The sequence below is a fragment of the Salvelinus sp. IW2-2015 genome, linkage group LG23, assembly GCF_002910315.2.
Source record: "Salvelinus sp. IW2-2015 linkage group LG23, ASM291031v2, whole genome shotgun sequence".
Lineage (NCBI taxonomy): Eukaryota > Metazoa > Chordata > Actinopteri > Salmoniformes > Salmonidae > Salvelinus > Salvelinus sp. IW2-2015.
The window spans coordinates 12,085,112-12,105,188 of NC_036863.1; the positions used below are offsets into that span (position 1 = coordinate 12,085,112).

General features: G+C 43.5%; 1 protein-coding gene across 4 annotated transcripts in view; it reads left to right on the plus strand.

Annotated features, from left to right (window-relative positions):
- The first annotated feature begins 6,103 nt into the window (after positions 1-6,103).
- LOC111950661 (cullin-5) overlaps positions 6,104-20,077 on the plus strand; it is a 31,625-nt gene continuing 17,651 nt past the window's right edge. For 2 of the 4 annotated variants that reach the window (XM_023968430.1, XM_070434371.1), the window contains exons 1-8: positions 6,104-6,177; positions 7,867-7,976; positions 8,406-8,505; positions 10,594-10,770; positions 16,602-16,743; positions 17,166-17,311; positions 17,990-18,070; positions 19,694-19,835. In XM_023968430.1, the coding sequence (XP_023824198.1) occupies positions 6,154-6,177; positions 7,867-7,976; positions 8,406-8,505; positions 10,594-10,770; positions 16,602-16,743; positions 17,166-17,311; positions 17,990-18,070; positions 19,694-19,835 (922 nt within the window). In that variant the 5' untranslated portion in view covers positions 6,104-6,153. The other 2 variants (XM_023968433.1, XM_070434372.1) reach the window with 2 other exon arrangements.

Below are 20,077 nucleotides of genomic sequence, written 5' to 3' on the forward strand. Positions count from 1 at the left end.
AACATACTGACTCAACTCAGCCACTTTAATAATGGGAATTGATGGAAATATGTAAAAATGTATCACTAGCCACTTTAAACAATGCCACTTAATATAATGTTTACATACCCTACATTACTCATCTCATCTCATATGTATAGACTGTACACTATACCATCTACTGCATCTTGCTTATGCCGTTCTGTACCACCACTCATTCATATATCTTAATGTACATATTCTTTATCGCTTTACACTTGTGTGTATAAGGTAGTAGTTGTGGAATTGTTAGGTTAGATTACTTGTTGGTTATTACTGCATTGTCGGAACTAGAAGCACAAGCATTTCGCTACACTCGCATTAACATCTGCTAACCATGTGTATGTGACAAATAAAATTGGATTTGATTTGAAATGTTAGATCGGGTTCAAGTCCAGGCTCTGGCTGGGCCACTCAAGGACATTCAGAGACTTGTCCCGAGGCCACTCATGCATTGTTTTGGCTGTGTGCTTAGGGTCGTTGTCCAGTTGGAAGGTGAACCTTCGCCCAAGTCTGAGGTCCTGAGATCTCTGGAGCAGGTTTTCATCAAGGATCTCTCTTTACTTTGCTCTGTTCATCTTTCCTTCGATCCGGACTAGTCTCCCATTCCCTGCCGCTGAAAAATATCCTCACAGCATGATGCTGCCACCACCATGCTTCACCGTTGGGTTGGTGCCAGGTTTCCTCCAGATGTGACACTGTGGCATTCAGGCCAAAGAGTTCAATATTGGTTTCATCAAACTAGATAATCTTGATTCTCATGGTCTGCGTGTCCTTAAGGTGCCTTTTGGCAAACTCAAAGCGGGCTGTCATGTGTCTTTTACTGAGGAGTGGCTTCCGTCTGGCCTCTCTACCATAAAGGCCTGATTGGTGGAGTGCTGCAGAGATGGTTGTACTTCTGGAAGGTTCTCCCATCTCCACAGAGGAACCCTAGAGCTCGGTCAGAGTGACCATCGGGTTCTTGGTCACCTCCCTGACCAAGTCCCTTCTCCCCCGATTGCTCAGTTTGGCCGGGCTCCCACCTCTAGGAAGAGTCTTGGTGGTTCCAAACTTCTTCCATTTAAGAATGATGGAGGCCACTGTGTTCTTGAGGACCTTCAATGCTGCAGAAATATTTTGGTACACTTCCCCAAATCCGTATCTCGACACAATCCTGTCTCGGACCTCTACGGAAAATTCCTTCGACCTCATTTTTGTTATGACATGCACAGTCAACTGTGGGGCTTTATATAAACAGGTGTGTGCCTTTCCAAATCATGTCCAATCAATTGAATTTACCACAGAAGGGCTCCAATCAAGTTGCAGAAACAGGATGCACCTGAGCTCAATTTCGAGCCTCATAGGAAAGGGTCTGAATACTTACGTAAATAAGTTATTTCTGTTATTTATTTTTAATACATTTGTAGACTTTTCTAAAAACCTGTTTTCGCTTTGTCATTATTGGGTATTGTGTGTAGGTTGATGAGGGGGAAAAAGAATAGTATCTACGTAACAAAATGTGGAAAAAGTCAATGGGTCTGAAACTCTGAATACTTTCCGAATGCACTGTACATTTCACTAACCACGTTTCCATCCAACCATCTCATGCAGATGAATTACCTGACATATGAAAAAAGTCATGACTGGCCTGATGGAAGAATTCAATGCCGGTACAATTTTATAAATGTCGACAGACAATTTGGTAGTTTGACATGGTGGAATGTTTTTGTGTCAGTATAATTAATTTTGTGAGAAATGGCGGCGGTGCCCACAAACTGTTAGGGCCTACATAAAGTTGTCCCAACAGCAGAGCTTTCTTTCCAACACCATGGAGTGAATCCTTACCACCACTACACCTGGCTATCAGCGGAGCCTTGTCTGGCAGCGAAACAATTAATTCAGCCTAGTTTACTGCCTTTTTAAAAAACATAGTTGATATGGCTGACTTGCTTAAACAAATGTGGTTTCTACTGACAATTGAGATGTACAAACTATGGCATAAGGGAACGATAAGCGGATAAGAGGCATTCCGTAATTCCGATTAAGACATTAATTAGTGAGCAACTACGGACGTAGTCAATATAACTATGTTTTCAGCACTTTTGAAATGTACAGCGACAGAATGCAGAACATGGGCTGCTCTTACAGTATTTTTCCTTTACACCAAGTCAGAACCGTAGGATAAGTAAAGGGGGCATATAAGCAGACAAAAGCAGGTTATAAGCAACATGTGCAGCACCACCGAGTCAGAACAGTAACGTTAGGTGAAATTAAGAGGTGAAAATTGCTTACTACACAACATACACTTACAAACACAAGTATTACTTTCTTAGCTACAGTATACATATCTCCCTTGCATATTACATAATTTATGCAGCAGCATACAAGACCTTTTTGAACTCACCGTGGCTTGTGATGTGCTCACTTAAACATGAAGGTGGCACGGCGGTCCTTTGTGGGCAAATTTCGTCATCAAACTTTGTCATCAAAGTCTGGCATTCTGGATTTATGGTGGAAACTCTGCTAAAAAAAACACACAGCCACTCCATTGAATAGCAGGCTACTGGTTGCTTTGCAACGCTTGCAGTTTGCCACTGATTCCTTCCAAACGACCTATTGTTGAATTTGCAATTTCCAACTTGTTGCGTAATCTTTATGTCCAACGACATAAATGTATACATTACAGATGATGAAAATAGCATTGTCAAGTTTAACAGTTACTATGACCCATCTGCCGTCTTGTGAAGATGTGGATTCTAGAATGTCACCTTTAAKCTTGTGAARAAGTGTCAAAAKKKCAGCAGAATGATTTYATCCATGACTYAAATAGGCCATATCTCCCCATTGTGCTTTCTAAAATTTCAAATCACTTTCACCCGAATGAGTTTCCTGAAGAAGGACAAAATCTGCGTTACTGCGTTTACAGTATAAAAATAAAGCTTTCCTTRTTGTAGMATTTCTCAAACCCCMAGRATTCAGACTAACGATATTGAGTGAATTGAAAACMAACTCCTGCATTAAAAAAGAAAGAACACAAATTAGATAACAAGTATTAARGTGAACAATAAAACAAACYGTGAACCTTGAGAGGATTACTCCAACGGAAAACTACGCTCAGCTGAGGTAGCGGTGGTTAACAGAATAACACATCTATTTACTTCCTTTTCTTTGGCAAGTGTTCATCAGTTGTAGTTCGAACGGTACATGTATTATTGGCAGTACATTAACTGTACTCGTGGTAGTACTCACAGTTCCAATTTGGTTAATGTCAACAGAGTTACCCAGTAATCATTCTTCCTTCGATAAACGCGTGTGGSCCCTTGAACCCCGCCTTCTTTCCCTCTTGTCGCGCCTTCTGTATAAGCGGCCACGGTTTCTCTCTAGCAGCCTGATCCTGCGGTATCAGAGCTTCTTTGATGCGGAGTTTCTTCTCGTCCAGAAACTTGTGTCCCTTGGCCATTTTGCATATGATGTCCCTGTAATGGCGCATAGTTAAGCACAAGATGATATTGCGAGGGGGTCCATCAGATCTTCGTTTCCCAAGTCGATGTACCACATCAATCACGTCTCTTAGCCTGTCTTTGAATCAGTGGTGGGCCGTCAGGGCCTGCAAGGCCTTCTCTGCTGGCCTAAACATCATCAGAATATATATATATATATATATATAAATATATATATAAATATATAAATATATTTTCCCACAAATATGTATTAAATTATTCCCCAGAGTAAGAGTTATACTCTTCATTTCATAGCTTTCCTCTTGGTTGCACTGCTTCCAGCCCCAGGTTGAGATTTGGAGGGCTGGTCTTTATGTTAGATCTTTTATCCAATCATATTCAGCCATCATGTGTTGCCAGGGGTCTAAAATCTGCCCTCAGGCCTTCAGAATCAACAGTGCGGGCGCTTGTAGCTTAAAGTGAATGGAAATTAAAATTTTGTGTCAACCAATCAGCTTTAGAGTTGGCTATTGTACGCCTGCTGGCTGGCTCCAGTGTTACACAGGAGCCAGCTAGCAGGCGTAGTGCGTCCACGTCTTTTGATTGGATTACCAATATTGAGAGGCAGGTCCTATGGGCAGGTCTATGCAGATCTAGGAAACTGAATTTGATTAACGAATTAATTCGCGTTCTACTAAGCTGTTTTTTCAACCCACAATGGCGGAAGGAGGAGAAGATATCGATTTGGTCGAGGATATAATTATAACGCCATTCTCAAGACGAACTTTTCAAGAAAAGTTAGACATTGTAAGGAGAGGTCGCCCGACGCCACAAAGCCTGTCACAGGCGGGAAAGGGGTTCGTTCGCTCGCCACTTTCAAAGTTTCAACTACGAGCGCTGTCAATTGCTCACAGGCTCCGAGAAGCACTGCAAACTGTACTGCTGGGAATGCCTATTATTTGCAAGTGATCGATTTGGTGTTTGGAGCCACACTGGCTTTGCAAACTTGAGTTGTCTGTTAAACACTGTTTACCCAAAAATGTCAATTTGTCAATTTCAAGGTGACGCAACGCCTGGTTATACTGCGTTTCTGTCTAAATGTATAGTGTCTAGAGCCATGGCATAATGATGGTAATAAGAGGTGGATTAATTCGGGTGGGACTGTGTAGTACCTCACTGAAGGCCTAGGCCCCAGGCCCACGGCACGCCACTGTCTTTGATGCATGGTGCCACTTTTCCCAGGCTATTAATGACTACTTCTCTAATATCCTCTCCCTCTACCTCTATCTCTACCCCTTGGATTTTCAGATTCCACCTGCGAGAGTACCTTTGAAGTTCAGCTACATTCTCACACAGCTCATTATTTTTTGATTGCATTTTCTTCAACTCATTCTCTAGGAACGTTATCTTTTCCTTGTTCTCGCTCACAATTTTGTGTAGTTGATTGACAGTTTCTGACAAATTATCGATCTTCTTTGATGTTTCTTCTGTAGCCCGCTCTATGATGGACACTTTGGAGAGCGTGGCGTCTTGTTWAGTAGACAGGSACTGGATTGCAGAGAAAAGTTCCGACATGGAAATGTCTTCTTTTACTTTTTTCACCGGTGGATTTTTACTTGGGGTCTGAGGTAAAGAGGTTGCAAGGATTTCATTGGATGTCTACCCTTACTAAGGACATAAACTTGGCTATGACGTAGTGTCCCCCGTGAGTGACAGAACACTGAGCCAATCACGGCGCAATGCTCTTATTTTTTGCTGGACCCACCACCACAGAAAGCCGTGAGCTAGGCTGAAACGCCTGCATTTTGGAGCTGCCTTCCTCAAGAAAACAAAAACTGGACCATGTGTGTAAACGGCTTTATTAACTCAATGATGTATATTTGTAACATTGTTTGCAAACTGATATGTGACACGTATTAATGCAAAAGTAACATGCAAAACAGGCAACCTCCCCCCCAAAAAATATATATATGTGATGAAGGTGATGAACTTGATGTTCTTTTCCAATAAATATCGACGGTCTTATTCTGGTGACACGATGATCGATTCTTGCCTGCCAATTGACAAACACAAATTAGTATCGCTCCTATCCATAATAATCTCATAATGTAGTTAGCCTACCCGCACTGTAGCTGTGAGCTGTTGGCTAGAGCGCATGCGCCGAGATCAGAGCGGGCATATTTGCTATATAACGCAACAGTTTTTGTGACGGTGCACCACCAAACCATCAGTAGAGTTGAAAATGCGATGGAAACCTATTTAACCTATATTTTTCATTTGGTACATCAACATTTAACGGTAGAAGTTATTTGTATGTGCGCTACGACATCATGCACAGCCCTTTAACAGCGAAAAGTTTTGGAAACACATCTCTGGTGGGAAAAAGCGCATACTGTTTTATGTACATTTTTTAATATTCGCATGAAAATTTGTCACAAACTGGAGGGAAACCTAGCTACTGAACACAATAGTTTATATTATTTTCCATTGTTTCACAGTTTTTCAGTGGGTGACAGTTTTTTCATAAGTAGACCTAAGGCATGGGTAGGCTATTTCAAAATTAATTTGAATTGCATATGGATTTTGTTTTGTTTAAATAATACGAAATCAGGAATATGATCATGATAAACCGTTTCTCCAGATTTGTTAAAAACCCATTGGCAACTACAACACTGTAAATCTCGCGAGATTGTTCGAGGAACTAAATTCAGGGAACATGGCGACGTCTAATTTGCTAAAGGTAACAGGCACCGCAATTCAATACTTTTGATTACATTTAATCAGTCTTTGTTGCATAGTCAATGATATATTACTGTACATTGTTAAGCGCCCATGCCTGAAGATGGCCTTGCAATATAGGTAGGTGATATAAAGTCCTGTTTGTCTTGCAAGCATTGAAAGGACACCTATTTACTCCTCCAAGTCACTGGCGTTAATAACGTTAGCCTGGTGCTAACTAGCTGTGCCAGGCAGTGGCTAGTACACACACGTTAGCTAACTGGTTAACTAGCCAACTAACTTAACTGGCTAAGAAAGCATGATCATTTAACTTGGCATGACTGTCGTTGACTGATTTGCTAGCTAACCTCAACAACGATCGATTGCCTTTTTCATGAAACACACTAAGTTAGCTTGCTAACAATAGTTAGGCAGCCGGTATAACAATAACGTTAGATGGCTGGTTAGAAGATGCCCCAGTATCTGCACTTTATGCCGCGTTCAAGACAACTGGAAACTCGGAAAAAAACAACTCCGACGGTGCAAAAGCCATTTCAAAGGTCGTCCAACTCGGAATTCCAAGTCGGAAACTCTGAAGATTACTGACGTCTTGATTTGACCTTGTTTTTTCCCTAGTTCCCAGTCTTCTTGAAAGCACCACAAGAGACGTCCACGTTGACTATGCCTATGACGTGTCTCCTCTCTAATGCCCAGGAAGCTCAGATTCAAACTCCCATTAGGGATATCTGGATACCTAGTCAGTTGCACAACTGAATGTATTCAACCAAAATGTGTCATCCGCATTTAACCCAACCCCTCTGAATCAGAGAGGTGTGAGGGGCTGCCTTAATCCAGGGCTTCCAAAACTGTTTCACTCAGGCTCCTGTTCCAGCATAGGGGAACATTAAGAAATCGTAAAACCCTGATTGTAAGCTTTTAAATGATATCAAACTCAACTATTATTATTTTCCAGTGATAAAGACAAAGGATGTGTAATGGTATGGTGGAGTATGCAAAATGGGTCAACTTTGAGCACCACCATCTCCTGAATGTTTTGTCATTCAGGTCCAGTAAGGCACTTTCTGGCCACTTCTACCATGGGCAAACATGTATGGAAAGTTAAATCAAAAGTGGTGCGACCAAAAGTTGCTTGAAATCAATTGGAACGATCCTATAGCTAGTCATGTCTGTATACTCACTGCATTGTTATTGTATCACTACACGTAACACTCCCTCACAGGTAAGCTGGCTGGCTATAGACAAAAACAGATGTTACAGGATTGAAGCACCTGGGTTGTTGTTATGGTCAGAAACTCTCCAGCACAAGCAAGCCTGTTTGCTACTAATGGGCCTCAATCAGCCTGTCCTATGATATTGGAGAAATTAACCACCACCAGGCTTGTTTACTGCTGTTGTGTTCCTGCTAATGTTCAAATGGGCCCACTGCCTAGTTCCTAAACATTCAGCAACCACTGGGATGAATATCAATTGTATATCCATGATTTCCCATGTCCTCCCTTCTCGTCTCCTTTTCAAATCACATTGGAGCAGAAGAGCTGGGGTTCCTCCCCTCTGCTAAAATTTTATTTTGAGAAGGCAGCAAGGAGAGAGGATGCGAGGAATCAGGTAAATACAATTGAGGTTCACCCCTGATGTTGTCATAACTGCTATAGCCAGAGGTGACACTTCTACCCTTCTCATTCTCACCAAGAACAAAGGCTCCCTCCAGTTCGAGGACAAGTGGGACCTGATGCGTCCCATCGTCCTCAAGCTGCTCCGCCAAGAGTCAGTCACCAAACAGCAGTGGTTCGACCTCTTCTCGTGAGTATGGCCACTCGTCCATGTGCTCTGTCATACTGAGGTTTTATTCATTAGTGCACACAAATTGAAAACCAGTGTTATTAGACAAGTCAAGGCATTCCCTCCCTCTTTTGGCCTGTTCCGTTTGGTTCTTAGTGAATACGTTTTATTTATTTAACCTTTATTTAATTAGGTAAGTCGGTTAAGAACAAATTCTAAGTTACAATGGCAGCCTAACCCGGACGATGCTGGGCCAATTGTGCGCCGCCCTATGGGACTCCCAATCACGGCCGGTTGTGATACAGCCTGGACTTGATACCTCGAGAACAGGCTGTCATTCTGTTTAACAGGCATTTCACATTAACGCCTGTCTGAGCTGTTAAAGACTAACAAATGGATTAATTGATTGATCTCCTCCAATCCCCTCATTTGATCTCTTGGTTTCCATAGAGATGTCCATGCAGTATGCCTATGGGATGACAAGGGGCCGGCCAAGATTCACCAGGCCCTGAAAGAGGACATCCTAGACTTCATCAAGCAAGCACAAGCAGTATGTATCAAATCACATTTTATTTGTCACATGCGCCCGAATACAACAAAGGGGGGTTCAATGTAAATAGTCCGGTGGCCATTTGATTAATTGTTCTGCAGTCTTATGGCTTGGAGTAGAAGCTGTTAAGTAGCCTTTTGGATCTAGACTTGGCACTCCAGTACAGCTTGCCGTGCGGTAGCAGAGAGAACAGTCTATGACTTGGGTGAAAAAATGTTGGGCCTTCCTCTGACACCGCCTAGTATAGAGGTCCTGGAAGACAGAAAGCTTGGCCCCGGTGATGTACTGGGCCGTACACACTATCCTCTGTAGCGCCTTACGGTCGCATGCCGAGCAGTTGCCATACCAGGCGATGATGCAACCGGTCAGGATGCTCTCAAGGGTGCTGCTGTAAAACTTTTTGAGGATCTGGGGACCCAAGCCAAATATTTTCAGTCTCCTGCGGAACTTGAAACTCTCGACCCGCTCCACTACAGGCCTGTCGATGTTAATGGGGCCCTGTTCGGGCCTCCTTTCCTGTAATCCATGATCAGCTCCTTTGTCTTGCTCACATTGCGGAATAGATTGTTGTCCTGGCACCACACTGCCAGGTCTCTGACCTCTCTGACAGGTCTCTGACCCAGCCCTTAGGGACCTCCTCCCTATAGGCTGTCTCATCGTTGTTGGTGATCAGGTCAACCACTGATGTGTCGTCAGCAAACTTAATGATGGTGTTGGAGTCGTGTTTGGCCACGCAGTTGTGGGTGAACAGGGAGTACAGGAGGGGACTAAGCACGCACCCCTGAGGGGCCCCAGTGTTGAGGATCAGTCCAGGATCCAGTTGCAAAAGGTGTTTAGTCCCAGGTTCCTTAGCTTAGTGATGAGCTTTGTGGGTACTATGGTGTTGAACGCTGAGCTGTTGTCAATGAACAGCATTCTCGCATAGGTGTTCCTTTTGTCCAGGTGGGCAAGGGCAGTGTGGAGTGCGATGGAGATTGCGTCTTCTGTGGATCTGTTGGGGCAGTATGCGAATTGACCTGTTTAAAGGTCTTGCTCACATCGGCAACGTAGAGCATGATCACACAGTCGTCCTTGAACAGTTGGTGCTATCTTGCATGCTTCAGTATTGCTTGCCTCGAAGCAAGCATAAAATGCATTTCGCTCGTATGGTAGGCTTGTCTCACAGGGCAGATCGCGGCTGGTTTTCCCTTTGTAGTCTGTAATAGTTTGCAAGCCCTGCCACATCCAACGAGTGTCAGAGCCGGTGCAGTAGGATTCCATCTTAGTCCTGTATTGACGCTTTGTCTGCTAAGGCCTGCTAAGTCTCGCTAGCATTGAAATGACTGTGCCATTTATTCCCTCACTGAGTACTACTAAAGGCATCCGCACGCTTCCCAGCCGAAACAGTTCTGTAGAGTTTGTACATATATTATGACAACATTTTGTGAAATTTTTGTTAGTTTTGGACTTCGGTGAGTTTTTTGGGGGGGCTGTTCGGGGGCACATTTTTCCTGGTGATAAGCCGAAGTTCGGAGCCAAAGGCTACGTCCTTTGTCGGTGATTGGTCAACAGTAGGGAGGCTTCAATAAAGTCTTTGTCATCGAACAAGAGACGACTCGTTTTCAAGCACATTTTTTCATTGAAAAATACTATACCAAACATCATGTAGATCATCATTTAGATGTACATTTTGCGTGACTAAGATATCCTCTGCAAAAACATCAAAATGAATGACTGATTTATTAAGTTATCTTAGATTCATTCTATTTTGAGGACGTGTATACTGACATACTCCCTTTTAAGGGAGTATGCGAGCACACTTGTTCGGTTTGCCTAGCCAACTTCGGCTAGCCGCCAGCCGAACTGAGGCATGCTAACACCTTAACGCTAGCTTTGAAGCAAGCTATCTGTGCCAGTCGGCTACCGCGTAACCAAGCACTCTACTAGCCTATACCTGAGAACCTATATTTTCAACATCATAATGTCTATAACACCGCACTCAGCTGTTCTCTCCCGCTGCAACATGTTGAGTAACCAAGCAGACTGTCTATTACCCCCAGTTTTTCCAATGCCATAAAGTCCATAAGTGCCCTGCTCTCTCCCCCACAGCGTGTGTTGAGCCACCAGGATGACACGGCGCTGCTGAAGGCCTACATCGTTGAGTGGAGGAAGTTCTTCACACAGTGTGACATCCTGCCCAAACCCTTCTGCCAGCTGGAGATTACGCTCATGGGCAAACAGGGCAGCAACAAGAAGTCTAACGTAGAGGACAGCATCGTACGGAAGGTGAGGAGAGAGGGAGGGGTTGAGAGGGGCTGCAGAAGTATTTGGTTGTATTTACATTGATATAAGAGAATTTCTGGTTGACATGAGGAAATTATACTGCCTGTAAATTCAGTCTGTCCCTGCTCATGTATCCATGTATCTCATTTCACTGTCCCTTCTGCTACCTTGTGGCTGTGGGCAGGTAACGGGCCTAGAAGGTAGCATCCGGAGGGTTGTCGGTTCAAGTCCTGAGATTGAGAAGGACAATATGTCGGGGTGTCAGCTGGCTACCGGAGGGTTGTGATATCCATGCCATCTCCTGTCATTGTGCCCTTGAGCAAGGCACTAGATAAAATAAAAATATAAATGCAACATGTAAAGTGTTGGTTTCATGAGCTGAAATAAAATATCCCAGATATTTTCCATACACAAAAGCGTATTTCTCTCAAATGTTGAGCACAAATTGGTTTACATCCCTGTTACTGAGCATTTCTCCTTTACCAAGATAATCCATCCACCTGACAGGTGTGGCATATCAAGAAGCTGATTGAGTCGTGATGGGAGAAGCAAAATGGAGTTGTGATCATATTTGCCGACGGGAGGGCAGGGAAGGGCCTTGTAGACATTTAGAAAAGTTGGATAGCAGTGGTTTTTCCAGCGCGAGTACTACAGTCAATGTGTTGGTAGAACTTTGCTAATGTTTTCCTCAAATAACAAAGCAAATTTGAGGAAACGCTACCGAAGTTCTAACACCACATTGACTGTAGTGCTCGCGCTAGTAAAACATTGAATCACTGCTTTTCAACTTTTCAAAATGCCAAGATTGTTTTGATCATGCGACTGGGATACGTTCTGGGTAGCCTCTGAGAATAACATCAAATACACGGATACGGTGACAGAGTTCATCAGGAAGTGTATAGGAGATGTTGTACCCACTGTGACTATTAAAACCTACATAAACCAGAAACCGTGGATAGATGGCAGCATTTGCGCGAAACTGAGTGCGAATCACCGCATTTAACCATGACAAAGTGACTGGGAATATGGCCGAATACAAACAGTGTAGTTATTCCCTCCATAAGGCAATCAAACAGGCAAAACATCAGTACAGAGACAAAGTGGAGTTACTATTCAATGGCACAGACTAGAGGTCGACCGATTCATTGGAATGGCCGATTAATTAGGGGCGATTTCAAGTTTTCATAACAATCGGAAATCGGTATTTTTTTACACCTTTATTTAACTTGGCAAGTCAGTTAAGAACACATTCTTATTTTCAATGACGGCCTAGGAACGGTGGGTTAACTGCCTTGTTCAGGGGCAGAATGACAGATTTTTACCTTGTCAGCTCGGGGATTCAATCTTGCAACCTTACAGTTAACTAGTCCAACGCTCTAACCACCTGCTTTACATTGCACTCCACGAGGAGCCTGCCTGTTACGCGAATGCAGTAAGAAGCCAAGGTAAGTTTCTAGCTAGCATTAAACTTATCTTATAAAATCAAATCAATCAATCATAATCACTAGTTAACTACACATGGTTGATGATATTACCAGTTTATCTAGCGTGTCCTGCGTTGCATATAATCGATGCGGTGCGCATTCGCGAAACAGGACTGTCGTTGCTCCAACGTGTACCTAACCATAAACATCAATGCCTTTCTTAAAATCAATACACAAGTATATATTTTTTAAACCTGCATATTTAGTTAATATTGCCTGCTAACATGAATTTCTTTTAACTAGGAAAATTGTGTCACTTCTCTTGCAACAGAGTCAGGGTATATGCAGCAGTTTGGGCCGCCTGGCACGTTGCGAACTGTGTGAAGACTACATTTACATTTAAGTCATTTAGCAGACGCTCTTATCCAGAGCGACTTACAAATTGGAAAGTTCATACATATTCATCCTGGTCCCCCCGTGGGGAATGAACCCACAGCCCTGGCGTTGCAAGCGCCATGCTCTACCAACTGAGCCACACTGTTAGGAAGACTATTTCTTCCTAACAAAGACAGCCAACTTCGCCAAACGGGGGATGATTTAACAAAAGCGCATTTGCGAAAAAAGCACAATCGTTGCACGACTACCTAACCATAAACATCAATGCCTTTCTTAAAATCAATACACAGAAGTATATATTTTTAAACTTGCATATTTAGCTAAAAGAAATCCAGGTTACCAGGCAATATTAACCAGGTGAAATTGTGTCACTTCTCTTGCGTTCATTGCACGCAGAGTCAGGGTATATGCAACAGTTTTGGCCGCCTGGCTCGTTGTGAACTAATTTGCCAGAATTTTACGTAATTATGACATAACATTGAAGGTTGTGCAATGCAACAGGAATATTTAGACTTGTGGATGCCACCCGTTAGATGAAATACGGAACGGTTCCGTATTTCACTGAAAGAATAAACGTTTTGTTTTCGAGATGATAGTTTCCGGATTCGACCATATTAAGGCTCATATTTCTGTGTGTTATTATGTTATAATCAAGTCTATGATTTGATAGAGCAGTCTGACTGAGCGATGGTAGGCACCAGCAGGCTCATAAGCATTCATTCAAACAGCACTTTCGTGCTTTTTGCCAGCAGCTCGTCGCTGTGTTTCAAGCATTGCGCTGTTTATGACTTCAAGCCTATCAACTCCCGAGATTAGGCTGGTGTAACCGATGTGAAATGGCTAGCTAGTTAGCGGGGTGCGTGCTAATAGCGTTTCACACGTCACTCGCTCTGAGACTTGGAGTAGTTGTTCCCCTTGCTCTGCATGGGTAACGCTGCTTCGAGGATGGCTGTTGTCGATGTGTTCCTGGTTCGAGCCCAGGTAGGAGCGAGGAGAGGGACGGAAGCTTTACTGTTACACTGGCAATACTAAAGTGCCTATAAGAACATCCAATAGTCTAAGGTATATGAAATACTAATCGTATAGAGAGAAAGAGTCCTATAATAACTACAACCTAAAACTTCTTACCTGGGAATATTGAAGACTCATGTTAAAAGGAACCACCAGCTTTCATATGTTCTCATGTTCTGAGCAAGGAACTTAAACGTTAGCTTTCTTACATGGCACATATTGCCCTTTTACTTTCTTCCCCAACACTTTGTTTTTGCATTATTTAAACCAAATTGAACATGTTTCATTATTTATTTGAGGCTAAATTGATTTTATTGATGTATTATATTAAGTTAAAAMAAGTGTTCATTCAGTATTGTTGTAATTGTCATTATTACAAATACATTTTTTTAAATCGGCCGATTTAATGGGTATCGGCTTTTTTGGTCCTCCAATAATCGGTATCGGCGTTGAAAAATCATATTCGGTCGACCTCTAGCACAGACACGAGACGTATGTGGCAGGGTCTAGAAACAATCACGGAAACAATCTAGTCACGTCTTGCTTCCGGATAAGCTAAACACCTTCACCCGCTTTAAGGATAACACAGTGCCACCGACGCTCCTTCTCTGTGGCCGACGTGAGTAAGACATTTAAGCGTGTTAAACCTCGCAAGGCTCCCGGCCCAGACGGCATCTCTAGCCGCATCCTCAGAGCATGCACAGACCAGCTGGCTGGAGTGTTTACGGACATATTCAAACTCTCCCTATTCCAGTCTGCTGTCCCCACTTGCTTCAAATGTAACCAAGAAAACAGAAGTAATTTAGTTAAGTTACCATCGCCTCATAGCACTCACTTCTGTCATCATGAAGTGCTTTGAGGGGCTAGTTAAGGATCATATCACATCTAACTTACCTGACACCCTAACTTACCTGACACCCTAGACCCACTTCAATTTGCTTTCTGCCCCAATATATCCACAAACGATGCCATCGCTCTGCACACTGCCCTATCACATCTGGACAAGAGGAATAGCTATGTAAGAACAAAACAAAGGAGTTGATAGTGGACTTCAGGAAACAGCAGGTGGAGCACGCCCCTCTTCACATCGACGGGACTGCAGTGGAGAAGGTGGAAAGCTTCAAGTTCCTCGGCGTACACATCACCAACAAACTGAAATGGTCCACCCACACAGTGTTTCAACCTCAGGAGGCTCAAGAAATTTGGCTTGGCCCTAAACCCTCACAAACTTTTACAGATGCACAACTTTTACAGATGAGAGCATCCTGTCGGGCTGTAGCACTGCCTGGTACGGCAACTGCACCGCCCACAACCGCCGGGCTCACCAGAGGGTGGTGCGATCTGGCAAACGAATCACCGAGGGCAAACTACCTACAACAGCCAATGTCACAGGAAGGCCATAAAGATCATCAAGGACATCAACCATCCGAGCCACGGCCTGTTAACCCTGCTATCATCAGAAGGCGAGGTCAGTACAGGTGCATCAAAGCTGGGACCGAGAAGAAAACAACTGCTTCTATCTCAAGGCCATCAGACTGTTAAATAGCCATCACTAGCCAGCTTCCACCCGGTTACTCAGCCCTGCACCTTTGGAGGCTGCTGCCCTATATACATAGACTTGAAATCACTGGCCACTTTAATAATGTTCAAATAATGTTTACGTACTGCTTTACTCATCTCTTATGTGTATATACTGTATTCTATTCTTCTGTATTTTATTCAATGCCACGCCGACATTGCTCGACTTAATATTTACATTTCTTAATTCCATTCTTTTACTTTTAGATTTGTGTGTATTATTGTTGTGAATTGTTAGATACTACTGTACAGTAGTATCTAGGAGCACAAGCATTTCGCTACATCCGCAATAACATTTGCTAAATATGTGTATGTGACCAATACAATTTGATTTGATTTGAAAAGGACACTAAAATGTGCAGTTTAGTCACACTGCACAATAAGCTACCATTAATCACCTCAAGTCGTTTTAGAGAAATTGTCATTACGACCAACCGGCCTCCCAACCACAGACCACGTGTAAGCACGCCAGCCCAGGACCTCTATATCTGGCTTCTTCACCTGCGGAAATGTCTGAGACCAGCTGCCCGGACAGCTGATGAAATTATGGGTTTTCACAACCGAAGAAATTCTACACAAACTGTCAGAAACCGTCTCACTGAAGGTTATCTGCGTGCTCGTCGTCCTCACCAGGGTCTTGACCTGACTGCAGTTCGGCATAGTAACAGACTTAGTAACAGTGGGCAAATGCTCACCTTTGATAGCCACTGGCACACGGATGAATCCCGGTTTCAACTGTACTGGGCAACAAACACAATTGCATTTTATCGATGGCAATTTTAATGCAGAGATACCGTGACAAGATCCTGAGGCCCATTGTCGTGCCGTTCATCCGCTGCCATCACCTCATGATTCAGCATGATCATGTTGCAAAGATCTGTACAAAATCCCTGGAAGCTGAAAATGTCCCAGTTTGTCCGTGGCCTGCATACTCACCAAACATGTCACCCATTGAGCATGTTTGGGATGCTCTGGATTGACGTGTACAACAGCGTATTCCAGTTCCCGCCAATATCCAGCAACTTCACACAGCCATTGAAGAGGAGTGGGACAACATTCCACAGGCCCCAGTCAACAGCCTGATCAACTCTATATGGATATGTGTCGTGCTGCATGAGGCAAATGGGGGTCACACCAAATACTGACTGTTTTTCTGATACACTTATTATTATTTATTTTTAAAGGAACCTGTGACCAACCGATGCATATCTGTATTCCCAGTCATGTGAAATCCATAGATTAGGGCCTTGCGATTTTATTTCAATTGACTGATTTCCTTATATGCACTAACTCAGTAAAACCTTTGAAATTGTTTTATGTTTCTCGCATGGAATAGCCTTCATTTCTAACTGACCCCAAACTTTTGAACGGTAGTGTATATATTTTACAATAAAGCCATGTTCTAATAATCTTCTGTGTCCTCAGCTCATGCTGGACACGTGGAACGAGTCCATCTTCTCCAACATCAAGAATAGGCTCCAGGACAGCGCCATGAAGCTGGTGCACGCCGAGCGCCTGGGGGAGGCCTTCGACTCTCAGCTGGTCATTGGTGTCAGGGAATCTTATGGTGAGCAAAACAATACTGTCTCCTTTAGCTGGGATAGAAAGGTGCCTAATGAACACGACTGTGGTGTATGTATACAATACCAACAGATGATTTGCCAAATTGGATAGATATTTCATGTCGATATTGGTGTAAAGCCCCCAATGACATTGATGTGGGATGTACGTGAAAATGTGAGCTACTACAAGTTAGGTTTTAGCAATGTGGTGTGAACGAGCTAAATGAACTCTTAACCTCCCTCCACAAAGATATCTATAATCCTCCTGGGTAGTGTTCATAACACACCAAATGGAAGAAAACGTTCTGAAACCAGAAGGGACTAATTCGACTCATCCAATAAGAAATGCACATTTTTGTTTACTATTGCAAAACGTTGCGTGCTAATAAACTTGGCCCCTGGGGACCTCCCTGTCTTCCCTCTGCAGTGAACCTGTGTTCAAACACGGATGACAAGTTGCAGATTTACAGAGAGAACTTTGAGAAGGCCTACATGGACTCCACCGAGAGGTTCTACAGAACACAGGCCCCCTCCTACCTGCAGCAGAACGGAGTCCAGAACTATATGAAATACGTGAGTATTACCAGGATTAGGGTTGTACAATTCCTATAACGTTTTGAAAATTCCCAGATTTTCCAGAACTGGTTGGAGGATTCCTGAATTTTTGGAAAACTTGGGAGTTTTTGTAAAGTTAATGAAATTTTGCAGGACCCTCTGTCTCCGTGACAACCGCTCTCCTCTGTCAGCATAATCACACGATAAGTTATAATTTGAATTCCAAATGGACGAGCCTAGTCCATACTCCTCAGGTGCTCATGTAGATTTGAAACGATTGCATAGATGTAAGCCATATGGCGCAAATCCCAAACAGCCAATTGGAAGGCAATTTGAAGCAATGACCACACTGTTTAAACCTATCTACTCCTTTCAGATCTACGGTTTGATTTGGAATTCAGTGATGACAGCGGTCGAAAGAAATCGAAAACGATCTGTATGAGACAAGTACTGTTTCAGCATGTTCTTTGTGATTTCTCAGTAGGCTGTAAAATTCTGGTACCATTCCCAAAATCCTAGGTTTTCCAGATGTCAGAATAAGCAGGAAATGTGGGAATCCTTCTACTGAGATGTCTGGAAAACCTGAAAATGTGGGGTTACAGCCCTATTTCTCAGCAACTTGCCCCAGGGCCTAGACTGTTTGTCTGTAAGCTAGGCTATCCATCTGAGGTGAAACCAACATGTGTGTTCTAACAGGCAGACGCCAAGTTGAGAGAGGAGGAGAAACGGGCGCTGCGCTACTTGGAGACGAGACGGGAATGTAACTCTGTACAAGCAGTGAGTATTCTATATCGCCACCACTTCTGTGTGACTACTATGGGCTGTAGAATGGTCTGTATATAAAGCAGGGGAGCCCTCGTGTTCAGAGCAGGGCCATGTTCATTAGAACACAAAACTTTTGAAACGGAGGTGCTACTGTAACAATTTCACTGTTTCTGTTTCTACAGTTTTTACTGCTTTTATAACAAAAAAATACCCCAACCACCAAGGCGCATGGTCAAATTATGAAAACATCAGTAGCCTCAACATTACCATAAGCGCCAAGTGTGCTTCATAAATAGTGAAAATCACCACAAACGCAATAATGGCATTCAAATGAATTTGTCGAGAGGACAGCAGTTGAAAATACTCAATTATTGTCAGCTCGTGCTTACATGGTGTGTGTCTTCATGCAATGGCGTCAGTTGGAGCATGTCCACGTCACATAAACAATGAAAGCTGGCGAGTGTGTTGCTGATGTTTTTTGCTTGAGATGTAGGGTCTGCTTTCTGTGATGACATTTTGTGCTGATAATCGGCCCGTAGCAATGTCACCGGCTTGTTCTATCCAAATGGTGCCGTCCCTTCCTCTCTCCTGTCTCACCGTTTTCAGTTGGTGGTTGCGCGGGCACCTGCTCAGTGCGCACAATTCTGGGCTTTTTGCGCTTAGTCCTCGGTGGTGTAGGTTCACGTTGAGGCTCAGAATCAGAAGAATAATCATCAGATATGTCATCATATATTTCTTCCCCATCATGAGTCGTTTTCATTCAGATCTTGTAGCAACTAACGCAGTATGTGCATCCATTCGTAAATTACGCACTTTCTCACAATGTTCTCCAAGTAGGCCAGAGTAGACTGATGAGACTGCTTGGATTCGGTGGACTGATAAAGGGTACATAATTAGAATTAGAATATACCAGTACAATAGATTGGCCCGCTCTGTTCTTCATTCACAATTGGGGATTAGATAATTATACATTGTTCGCTTCCCCTCGCTCATCAACTCACCCTTTCTCCTCCATCATACTTTACTTCATTTATTTCATCTGTTATAGGTGTTCAATTAGTTTTGGTATAGTTTAGGTTCAGTTTCTAGGCAATTGTCGGGGTGATTGTCAACTGGGCACCGCACCTTCAACTGTCGGGAGCAGGCCCTACTGTCGGGAGCAGGCCCTACTGTCGGGAGCAGGCCCTACTGTCGGGAGCAGGCCCTACTGTCGGGAGCAGGCCCTACTGTCGGGAGCAGGCTCTACTGTCGGGAGCAGGCCCTACTGTCGGGAGCAGGCCCTACTGTCGGGAGCAGGCCCTACTGTCTGGAGCAGGCCCTACTGTCGGGAGCAGGCCCTACTGTCGGGAGCAGGCCCTACTGTCGGGGGGGCGGGGTCAACCATTAAAGTGACATTCCTTCCTAACGTATAATTCTGTTTGTAATGTTAAGATTCTAACAATGACAGTGTTATAGACTTATTTAGGAAATGTCAAGATCAAAGGAGGGCATGGCTTTAAAAATGGCAGTGTAATAATTCCTTATGTTAAACCACTTTGTGACAAATGCTGATATAAAAAGTTATTTATAAATCAATTCTATTTTTTTATTGGTGATATGAGCGACCATGGTTTTTCTGTTGGTTTTCCTCCTCAGCTGATGGAGTGTTGCGTGAACGCCCTGGTGACGTCCTTTAAGGAGACCATCTTGGCCGAGTGTCCAGGCATGATCAAGCAAAACGAGACAGAGAGTGAGTACGGCCGGAGTGCTCCTGGCACCAAAGGCTCGGCCAGCTCAGGTTTGCAAACCAGGAAATTACCTTGCAGTCTTCCACTTCACTTTCTATTTCAGTTTGTCCACATCAACCAGTCAACCTCTGTCTTTGCCCATTCTGTGTGTCAGTCAACATGTTGTCAACATTACCCCCCAAACATCAGTGTCTGACCACAAACCCACATTGTACTGTGTGTGTGTCCTGATAGTTTTAACCAATAGTCTACCTACGTGTGTGTCAGTATTAACCAATGTGTCTTTGTAGAA